Source organism: Anser cygnoides, chromosome 17 (assembly GCF_040182565.1).
Source record: "Anser cygnoides isolate HZ-2024a breed goose chromosome 17, Taihu_goose_T2T_genome, whole genome shotgun sequence".
Classification (NCBI taxonomy): domain Eukaryota; kingdom Metazoa; phylum Chordata; class Aves; order Anseriformes; family Anatidae; genus Anser; species Anser cygnoides.
In genome coordinates this window covers 1374372-1385876 of record NC_089889.1, presented here as the reverse complement: position 1 = coordinate 1385876, position 11505 = coordinate 1374372, and the positions used below count along the sequence as shown (strand labels likewise).

General features: G+C 48.5%; 1 protein-coding gene across 5 annotated transcripts in view; it reads left to right on the top strand.

Moving 5' to 3' along the window:
* Nucleotides 1-11505, top strand: part of KIAA1671 (KIAA1671 ortholog) — a 72704-nt gene that overhangs the window by 40710 nt on the left and 20489 nt on the right. The window contains exon 1 of one of the 5 annotated variants that reach the window (XM_048073678.2): nucleotides 5740-7311. The exons of the other annotated variants lie outside the window; for them this stretch is intronic. Within the exon in view, the coding sequence (XP_047929635.2) occupies nucleotides 7027-7311 (285 nt within the window). The 5' untranslated portion in view covers nucleotides 5740-7026. Of the gene's footprint in view, nucleotides 1-5739; nucleotides 7312-11505 lie in introns of those variants that run through there. 5 annotated transcript variants of the gene reach the window in all.

Here is an 11505-nt window from a genome sequence, read left to right as displayed (position 1 = left end):
AAAGTGCAGCTTTCAAATGCGTTTGGAACCTGGTAAGATTTGCTTTGTGCCTTTGCCTTCCCTTCTGTTATCATTTTTGGATTGGGATTCGTAAGAAGTGTAAGTATATCGTACTTAAATGTGACTCCTCTTAAATGAGGACGTAAGGTACAGAGTTTTATCTTACTGAGCTGATAGTGCTCTGATTTAGTTGTTGTTATGATGTTCGCGAGTGTTGCATGTGCTTTACAGAAACAGTAAGATGAACCTTCCCTCATCGACTTGTAATTGAAACAATGGATTGAAGTCGCATGGGATCACGAAATGCAGTAGGAAGGGCGGTGGTCGCAGAGAGGGGAACGTGGACGAGAGCTTACAAAGGCAGGCAGCGCGTGATGACAGCTCAGGACCGCGTGTTCCTACGGGGCAGACTTCCAGGCAGATTAAATGTAGCCAGTATGTGGCCTTCTTTAGCAAACATTGCAAAACATACCCCAGTGGTATAAAGCTTCATTTCACATGCACTAACGTGCTTTTTGCGTGAGAGGACAAAGATGTTTCACCACCATTTCTAATCTTTGTCGTTTTGGAAGAGTCTGGTTGTCTAATCTGTGTTCCAAATTCATTGATCAGATTGAATCATTCTATTTTTAAAAGATTAAAGAATTAAAGGTATTAGAAGTAGTAGATTTTTATATACATATTTAAAAAAAAGGTTCAAATCATAGCATACTAAAGTTTAATCATCTGTATCACTTCAGCTTTTTGTTGTTTTTCATGCTGTTTGGCAATTCTCACTATGCTGCAGAGAATATTTTGTTTCTCAGAATACACGGGTGAGATGGGAATACATGTTCAGGCATTACCTTTAGCTTTAATAAATTATTGCTAGGAAGGTATGAGATGTTTACCCTTTTAGTATCGTTGCCGTCTGGTTGGGGTTGTAGACTGTCAAGGCCTGCCCTCGTGCTTCTGAATCCTCTCATTTTAGTTCTCTTTGGAGTTGGCTGTTTCAGCCTCTGCTTCCGGAGCATCAGATGTTTTTCTGCTTCTTTTCATGGTGCGAACCCCAACTCATCTTTACCTGTGATGAACGTGGGCAGAGAGAGGAGGCTGAAATGCCCTCAGTCAATACAAATGATGTAAAGTGGGTGAGCTTCCAGCACAGGTACCTGTGGCAGAAGGGTGTGCAGTGCGGGTCTGTCACGTCAGGTTTCAGCAGTCGGCTGTCAGCAGCTCCTGGCATGCCGCCGTGCCATTCTGCTGTGGGGCAGCAGATGAGATCATGGCCGGTATTTGTCCTCAAGTGGCATGTTCTGTGCGGGCACCTGTGCGGAGGAATGTGATGTCTTCAACAGAACGCAAGCTAGCTTCAGGACAAACTTTGCTAAGGAGCTCATTTGGCTGAGTGACGACTATAGAGGCCTGGTGCCCTGTTACAGATCAGATGGGGCTCACATTTCCGAGGCCAGTTGCAAAGCTGGTGTTCTGTTGCACGGGCCTCTTTGCAGTTGTGATGCATGAGTATCAAGAAACTTCATTTTTTCCCTTCAGTCTATACAAACATTGAAGTATTTGTCTGTAAAACCACTAGCACCGAATTCCAAACTGTGGTTCTTTACCCACAGCTGAAATGCAATACTTTGAGAAATTAGTGCCACTCTGAGGTTATTATTGCCTCTGTTTAAAATAAAGATTACGAAAATACCCATGGACTGCATTGACGAGATGTTTTATGAAGTACTTCAGCACCTTCCTTTAAAAGTCTCTTGTATTAATGGGTGCTTGTGTAAGCTTTCCAAACATTGACCCAGAACCTGTTGCTGCTGCTGTCTCCACCTGTCCACCAGTTTGTAGGGCCTCTGTGGGCTCCTCAGCTAAACAAATGTAAGAAAGAACAGGCTGGAAATGGATTTTCTGTCTCTTTTTGTTGTCTATGTGTATGAGGGGATGGCTTTAATGTCAAGTTCCAATGCAAGCAGTCTTAAATCCTGGATAAGCATTAATTAACACTGTACATGTGAGCTTAAATTGCTCAGTTTCAGAAGGAAATGAAAGTAAGAGTAGAAAACAAATATTTAGGGTAAATATTAATGAAATACCTGATGTTTCAGCTTACGCAAGAGATTTCACTGTTTGTAGACACTGTACAAAGTCCTTGTGCTAAAACACATGCTTCATTCAACATTTCGTTTTTTTTTTTTGTACTTGACCAGAGACTGCTTGTGGTGACCGTGGCGTGGTCCTTCTTTGAGCATAACAGTTCAGTTGGCAAAACAGAGAGTACTGAGGCAAAAATAAAGGGCATATCAGAAAAAGTTGTTTTGTAGTGCCTGAGGAACCCAGGGAGTAATCGAGCCTGGAGCCACGCAGCTAGGCTCAGCACAGTGCTGTGTCCTTATCTAGCCCATAATGTAAAACACAACAGGTGAAATTAAGTTCTCTCTCTAATGAAGCCAAATGAGTCGGTGTGCAGTGCAAGGCCAGAACAGCCGTACCAGCACAGGCGTTGCTCCTCAGCGGTTTCTGAAGAGTGACCCTAACAGAGATGGACAGCCGAACAGACCCTGGGTGGAGCTGGAGCTGTCATAATTATGACTTGACCACGATATTTGTGAATGTAAAGTACTTGAGAACAGCACAAATGGTCAATAATGCTACCAAGCGTTCTGACGGCTTGTGAGGGAGGTGAGCATCAGGAGAACAGCTTCCTGACTGAGGGTCCCACAAGAGGAAAGTGGAGATTTCCCCAGTCATGGTCAGCCCCTTCGGTGGGGTGAGGCCTTGGGCTGGGTGGGCTCCCCAGCCCCGTGCAGGCCGGTGCTGACAGGAGGGCGGTGGTGGGCGGCACACGGAGGGCCGCGCTGCCATGGCCTCTCACAGTGGGCTATGTGTGGGCCTGCTTTTAACTTGTCCCTCCAGTCCCGTAGAGTCGCTAGCGTAATTGTATGTATGTGAGAACAAGTAAAGCTCCAGCAGAGCCGAAAGCAGCTTTTGGAAAATATAATTTAGCGGTAGAATTTTGTTTTCTGCTGAACGAGGGGAAAAACAGGGGTTGTTATGTCTTTGTGCAGGAACGTATTTTTGAGCTGTGGGTGGAATAGATGTTAATAACGAAAGCATCCAGCGATGTTTGAATAACGAGGTCCCATTCACTGCTGCGGTAATTAGTCACGCAGCGCTGGGAGCAGCGGGCGCGCGCGGGGCCTTCTCCTGGAGCTGCAGGCCCGTGGCAGACCCGGGGCGGCCGCAGCGCGAGGCGGCGGGTGGCGTCAGGGGAGGAGATCTGCTGCTGCCGTGCTCGCTGCGGAACGAACCTTACTCAGCCAGAAACACTGCTGCTGGCCCGAAGTGGCTGGGCGACAGTGAGGGAACATCTGCATGGCTCTGAGCGATGTTCTGTAGGCTGATGTTTATAGAGAGATGTGTGGATTCGCCAGAGAAGAAGTAAATAGAGCCTGTGTGCAACCCACATGCTGTTATTTAATTAAAGTCTACTCGCGAGCTTTTGCCAGCTGGGAAGTTGGTGAGGAGTGCTGCAGAGCATCGTATTCTGGGGAGCCTTGGAGAAGAAAAGAGAACAAATTAGCATGCCCTGGGCAGGGTGGGCTTGCTTGGTCTGTGGTGTGAGCACCCACGTGCAGGAGGTCTGTGTGTCAGCCTGCTCATCGACATCTGCGCTGTTCTATGCTAATAGTCGTTAATCTACTGTGAAACAGATTTATGTCTTAAAATTATTTTTAGCAGTGGCATGTACCTCTCACACAGTTGAAATCTCACTTCAATTAGGAAAGCCCCAGGACATGGTTTGCTGCTCAGTTTCCTACAGCTTTTGTAAACTCCATCCCTTGGTCTTCTCTAGGGCTCTTTAGTTTTGAGTGGGTGATGTGACAGAGTCCTCTGAAGTTTTGGTGGGTTATTTTGTGAGATAATCTGTCCAGTTTTAGCAGGGTCCATTGAGAGGTATTTTTCAGGATGTTTCTTCCATGTAATTGCTATGTAGATGCATTTTAGTAAAGTAACATTCCTGAAACATAAACCAAATAAGTTGCACGTGGCAGTCCATCTTTTCGTAGCTCACTTATTTTCAGATGGATTGTCTAAGGAAACTAAGTTTGACTTTGCCTGTCAGCCTCCCCGCAGCTTCTGACCTCGGCTGGTTTTGGTGCAGGGCTCAGCAGGAGACCGTGCCGTCAGTCCCTGCGGTTCAGCTGGAGGGTGGGGAGATCTGGAACCATTGGAATCCAATGGTGAAAGCACATCTTGCTATCTCCTGAAGCACTTTGCCAAGATGGTAATCGAAATGTAAAGCTAAGCAATAATGTAGCTGCTGAGTATACTTGGATATCTGGCAATATGTTCACGTGGTAGCCAGAAGGTATTAAATTTAGTACTGTACATAGACTCAAATCAGCAGTTTTGCAGGCTTCTAAGGATGTAAATGGTAAAGTGGACATAACACCTCTTTTCAAGGGAGGTCCGAAAAACAAAAGCGAAATACATTCTCTAGCAAAATTCTCAGGTCCTTCAGGTCGCATACCCGTGCAGGGTGTTCTCGTAGCAGGCTGTAAGAAAGCCGCCTGTGCATGTTGGGCTGAACCTGGCCGTGCATCTCTGCAGCTGGGGATGGTGTTGTGCCGGAGGGATGCTTAAACCCCGTGTCTCCTCTTGGGGTGAAAGGGCTGCTGACCAACTTGTGCAGCAGCTACTTCCAGCTCTCCCATAGCTATTTTAGATGGTTTCAGGCTCCGATTCCATCGCCCCCTGAAATAGCAAACTGCCTCGTGAAGAATCCCTGCACTGCAGCACGCACAGAGCTGTGCTTGCACATGCATGGATGTTTGAAATATAAAGCTTAGATTAAGCAGCATAAAAACGGGTAGTAAGTATTAAATTTCAACCTTGGATGGAGGGTCTTCATCATTGGTGAAACATTATTCTTGACAGAGTCAGAATATTTTTTAAATGTTTGTTACTTTAAAAAAAAAAAAAAAGGAAAGCCCTGTTCTTGGGATATCTGATCAAAGATACCTCTTTCCGTAAAACAGCTCGGTAGCTCTTTAAAAGGAAGAGCTATGTAAGGAAAAACAGGTTTTTCTCTATTGGTTGGATTCCCTTTCAACACTGAGGGTTTTTATTAGCCTGCTAATTTGAGAATGTTCAAAAAAAATGTGTTCAGAAATGAAGAACAGGGTAGGGAATGCTATGTGCTGTCACTGAAGTTTTCCTCGGAGGTAGGTTCCGGGTTGATCGAGTTGAACTTGAAGGAAAAAAAAAAACTTAAAAGGGAAGAAACCCCCATGCACTTCTGTGCGTGTTTCCAGATAGCACCTCAGATAAAGTGAAACCTTACACGAGCACCATTTCATGAAGTATTGTCTAGAAACTCTTCATTCCATTAAATCTCTTCCTGAAGATCTCGGGGAGGCGGGGGGAGAATGATGCAATGCCCAGTGACTTGGGATTGCAAGTTAGGCAACAAAGAAAAGCCCTGAATACACAGGAAACCAGGCAGCTCTCAACATGCCTTTCGCACCCCAACACCTATTTCTGCCCCCCCCCTTTTGCACTGGACAGCGGTGCTTCTTGCTTTAAGCCTCAGGTTTTTATTTCTGCTTTCCTCCCCCCGGGCTGCACCCAGAAATCCGTGGCTGGGGAGCTGCGGGGTCTGGGTGCCGCCTGCCCATGCCCCTGAGGTGTGGGGTGCTCGGGGGGCTCAGGGAGCGGGGCAGGGGCCCCCCTCTGCGTTGGGCGTGGGAGCGCGTGGGGCTCGGACCTCGCCGCCCCTGGGGTAATCATTGACTTGCGCCGCTCTCGCTCGCTAACTTCAGCCTCTGGCTCCAGTTTGCGTCACCGGGAGGCCGTACGTGGCCGCTCCCCGCGGCCGCCACCTGCTCCGCCGAGCCGCAGGTGAGGATCGGGCCCGGCCTCCCGCGAGGCCCCAACGCCCCGGGGATGGATCCCGGGGGTCCGGGCAGCTCCCGCCCGTGTGGCAGCGGGCAGATGCTGGTCCCTCGGTCTCCATGGCGACGCTGCCTGCGCTAGGGTAGAGCCCAGCCCAGATCCTTCCTCCGGCGCTGCGCCTGTGTCACCTCGCTCATTGTTCCCTCCACGGAGCGGAGGCGAGGAGGGAGCCCAGCGCGGAGGCCACCCGCGGCACCGCTCTCCGCCCGGCGGGCGCTCGGCGAGGCCGGGCCTGGCAGCCCCGGCATCCAGCAGCGCCTCGGCGGCGTGCCTCCGCATCGCGCGGCACGGCTTCCATCGGCGTGGGGAAAGCCTCCGTGCCGGCCGCTCGGCGAGCATCGCCACGCCGCTGCCCCGCGACGGAGCCCCGCCAGCAGAGCCGCTGTCCTCCCAAAGGGCCCTCGGCAGCCTGTGGGTCGGGGCTGGGGGTGGGCTGCCTCCCCGGACCCTGGGTCCGCACCGCGAGGGAGAGCCGGGTGAGATGGCTCCGCGGGCCGGCCGCTGCTGACGCCTTCCCCGGAGCCTTTCGGGGAGAAAAAATAACTCGGGTCCGTCGCTGAGGAGAGCTGGCCGCTCTGCTGCTCGATGGATTGTGTGGACGCGGCAGAACTTTGTTCGATGGACTGCTACCTGCAAAGCTGCCGAGCCAGAAGAATACGATTTTTTTTATCCTGCTGATATTTACAGAAAATCAAAAACTTGGCTTGGAAAGGGAGTTGCTTTTCCGGCTCTGAAATGAGAAAGTAAGAGACTAATTCTGTGCTTGTAAGTGGACGAATTTCAAGTGACTGCTAGGATTTAAACCTTGATTTCTCTTTAACATGGCTGAATGAAAGATATTTTGATAGAACTCTGGAAATCTGATTTTAAGTAGGAAAAGTGTTCTTTTTCCTACTCCACAAAACCCGATCTGCGGCTTCACGTATCTTAAATATAGAAATGTGCCGGTAGTGTAGTGCTACTTGCGTTAGCTGGAAATATTTTAAGTGGAATCCTTTTCGCAAAATAAAATCAGGGTCGTTAAGGAGAACGCGTTTTACAGTAACTGCTACCGAATATTGATTCCTCGTTGCTGCTGGAGAAATGGATTACCTTGGAGACAAACTGTCAGTGGCACAAACTCACATGACCCAGTGGATGGGTACGGTGCGGAGATCTTTACAGGAAGCACTAAATTTAGTCACTACTGCGGTTGCTCATGAGCGGACTAGCGGGGAAGGTGGAAGCAGGACTCCCTTCAAGCGAACCTCCTCCTTCAGGCACTTCGCGTCCCGCAGCAGAGAGTCCTTCCGAAGGTTTTCCGTGCGGAGCCAGCAGAGGTTTTCCTCTCTGAGGAAGAGGCAGACGAGTTCAGAGCCGCCTGACCTTGTAAGCTATACACCTTCTTGAGCCTCTGGAGGTAGATAACGTGACGCCAAAGCCTCGGCTTCGTGGCAGCATTTTGTCTAGTGCCAAAACCCCTATCTTGTCTGCTTTTCCTCTAGAAATATCCCCCCAAACACTTCCAGGTAGTGATGTCTGTCTGCTCCCAGCTGCCTTCTGCCTGTAGCACAGACGGAAATCTCCCTTGTCGGGGAACACACTTAACCGAGGTTTGGGGAATGGGGAAACGTTTTGCTGATCTTTTTTTTAAGCAAGGCAGGAAGGTAGGGCAAATATTTGTCTAAAATGAGAAAGTTCGTCTGAAACTGCACTCATGTCAGTCATTTCAAAGCGCTACGGGTCAGCGTGACTTTGAATGTGCCTCAGTATTTGTAATTCCTCTGCAGAAAATGCCTGAAGTTGTATTTGTATAGAGAGCTGAGCGCTGTCGCTCTGCAGTCAGCAGTAAATGATGGTTATTCTCCTTTTCTATTGAAAAAGAGGCATTTTTTCTCAGCATAATTGCTACTGTGTTCTGAAGCAGAAGTTACGAGACCCGCGTGAATGAGGTGCGTAGTGCATACATACACGGGGAGTTCTGGTGTGAGCTCACGGAGCCTTGAACCACGTCCTGAACAGGGCTGCATTCCTTGGGCAGGTGTGGCATTTGTGTACGGGCTCTTTCCAGTATTATTTTTATCAGCTGTGGTCTGCAGCATTTTTGGCCCAGCTTTCTGTTAATCTCCTCTTTGGCTGTACTGGAAAAGAAAATATAGTCAAGTGAGCACAAGAGAATGAGGAGGAGGAAAATATTTGGTAACCATTGTTACGCTGTTAGCGTGGTGATTTTTTTGAAGTCGATTCTTTACATTTATTAGAATCATCTGAATTAAAAAAAGTTGTTTAAGAAAGAGAAATTAATGGGACTAAAAAAATGGAAATTGGAAGCTGCAGAGGGCATCTGTACTACTTTCTCTGCACTTTGCACTGCTTACAGAGCAGAAAATCTCGAGACGTAGGGTGACCTTTCTGGTTAATTCACTGGTGACAGCAGTGGAGCTGCCATTCCTGTTTCAGCAGTAATTTTGCACGGGCTTAGCTGTGTGCGTGAACTTAGTTTAACTTGTGCTCAGCTCCTGTGCTCAAGCTTAAGGTTACTCAGCGCTTGTGCAAGCGCGTAGCTCGTGCCATTGCGATCTTGCACAGAACAACTTGTGAACGCAGACCTTGAACTGTTATTTTTTGATCCGGCTGGAACAGGGTCCCCGTTGTGCTCAGTCCTTGGAACTCCTGACATTTTCTGCAAAACTTGGGATTAGTATAAATTAGCAAAAATTGGGATTAGTATAAAGCGCACACTTCATCATAGGGGGGCCTGTTTATTGGTTTTAAGGCAGCACTGCTCAGCAGCTGTGTGGTGCTGATGCTCCAGTGGTGTGGAGTGCCTTGCTCTGGAGTTTGGAGGTGGAGGACGTGTGAGTGTGTTTGTCTGTGTAAACGTAGCTGTCCGTTTGTCCTTCTTTCTTACAGCTTTGGTGGACTTCCAGATTAAGCACCTACGGAAATAATAGATGGCAGTTCGTGTGGCCCTCCTGTCACTGCTCCAGATACGTTCTGAACAAACCGTGTGCCTTAAAGCAGTCATCCATTTGTTTGGGTGTCTGTAACTTAAATGCTCAAAACCACCTTGTCTCGGGCGCTGTTCCACGCTCGGGCTGCCATCCTGCCTTGGCAGCAGCCCTGCTGGCGAGGGGCTGGTGCTGTGCGTGCTGGCTGCCGGAGCCTGTGCTGGGAAAGGAGGTGCGGGTGCTGTAATTCCCTAAACGTGGGGGAACGGGCAGGTCGGTGCCTTGCTAGCGATACATCATAACATACCCTAGCTGGTAGCTCCTGCAAGCTGGGAAGCTGGGAAAAGGGCTCGTGGGTAAATCACTGCAATGTTTCTGGGCTGTACGAGAGGTTTTTGTGCACTACAGGGAAGTTTCAGGATTGGAGTGGAAGGGATTTGATGTAATTAGTTATTTCCTTGCTGGAGGTCATAAAAGTGAAGATCTGGCTGCAAGAGAGAGGAAATAATTTTATTCTCCAACACTTCATTTCAACAGCCCAAGGATTACGTACTCACGTTGTTATTCTGCTCATACCTTGTCACATTTTCCTACTGGATGTCTGGCGATGCTCGGTGCTTCTCTGCAGCTCGGCGCAGAGGAGGTTCTGCAGCAGAGTCCTCAGGAAGGAAGGCTGGGCAGATGAGCGTTACGTACAGCGTAGTCCTCTAGCTTTTGGGTGAGAACCAGACCTTGTACACAGGACGTCAGGAGTGTAGTGTGTGCCTTAAAAAAAAAGAAAGGGGGAGGGGGGAGATTAGAAGAGCTTCTATAAATTTGAACCCATGTGCCTTAAATTACACCCAGGTAAATAAATGTCTAACACTGCAATCTATTTTTGAATCTAGAGAGAGTGCAGCCATGCTTTTAGGAACTGTGTAAAAGCTAGGACAATCAAAGGATGGAGCCTGAGAGCTATTAAACCAATTTATCTTGTGGTTCTCAAACCAAGAGCTGAGCAGTCACAATGTAATGTATACAAATCTATTAACCACAAGCAGAAGTGCAGGGATAATTTTTATTTTAAATAGCTTCCTTGGTGTACTCGGTGGCAGACTGTTTGGGAAAAGATTTTAAAATTATTTTCGCTGTAGTACTCCTGTCAATTTGTTCACTGAAACTGAATATTCTATTTGCCCTGGTTCCATTCATAGCAGAAACCCCTGAACACGCTTTTTTTTCCTCCCTCTCATCAATCGCTGCTTCCCAGCAGGCTTTTCCTTCCCTTTTGCCTTGGGGCAGCCTGTTCATGTGGCCATATCTTCGCAGCCAGTAACCTGTTAGTTTTGTTTCCGCTGAAACCAAGCTGGGCTTAGATCATTTCCTTTAAATAGCTGTTCTATAGTGTCCTCATATTTAATTTGAGGAAAAAAGGTGTCACCACTGCCTGAAGAAGCTCCTTGGCTGCTGCATCCAAGATGGGCTGGGCGCCGCTGCTGCGTCGCGCACATCGGCCGTGCTCGCGTAATGCCACGGGGAGCGGTTCAGGGTGCATCGTTGTTCTGGTGTGCTAACGTCGCTTCTGGGGGCCGCACCTGAGCCTGCAGAACTTACCACCCTGCAGCGAAACCCTTTAAAATTGATTTTCCTCCTAGGTGCTTTTATTGAGGCTTTTTTTTTCCTTTTTTTCTTTTCTTTTGTCACCAGCTGTGCCTTTGCTGTAGCAGGAGTAGGGATGCTGCTGTTGAACGGTGCTTTAATTTGAACCACGGTAACACCAGTCACGCTCCTGTTTTAGGTCTGACACCTTGTTTCATGTCCAACACCATTAGTTCTAGATCTTTAATTTTGTTGGCATCGTATAAATGTTGCCATCCTTTATCTGTCTCGTACAAAAAGCGTGGTTCCTCAGCTATCCCCGTTGCTGCTATAGAAGAATTATGGCAATTTATTTCTTGGTAAGAAACTGAACTTGCTCAGATGGCTCACAAGAAAAAAAAGGCTCCCGGGTGTTTCACATTCTCAGATGTGTTTGAGATTCTCTGGGAGAAGATTTTGAGCCAGAACAGAAAGTTAATTCTGTGGTTGCTTGGGCTGCGAGTGCTCGCTGTGTTAGAGGCGTGTGTCTGTTACCGGAGGCGTTCTGGGGTGTGCTAAAATAGCACCCGGGTGCGCGTGGCTGCTCTGTGCTTTCTGCCGGCCTGGTCGGTTGACAAAACCAGGTCTTTTCATTCAAGTTGGATCAGGCAGCATCCCGGCGACTTTGTGTGGTTTCGGTTTCACTGTAGTTCCAAAATAGGTGGAAGTTGTGCGTTGTTTGCGTGCACATCCCGTGTGCTGGGACTGCCCTCCGTCCTTCAGGGTTCGTGTCGCGTCCCGCAGCCCTTCCAGGAGCATCCACGCTTCCAGAGGCTTCCTGCACCTCACCCTGGCTCTGCCTTGACTTGTGGAGGAGCCTTTGTCTGCGTTAGCTGCTGGATTTTACCAGGGTCTGTCTGCAAAAGCGTGTCCCTTACAGGGAATGTCCTCCAGCAAAAGGCATGAATGCACGCTGGCGTTTTGTTCTGGCTTGGCTGGCTTGCTACAGACCCTACGACAAAGAGCTGTTGAACTGTTTTGCTCTAATACTCACTGGGAGCACGAGGAATTGCTC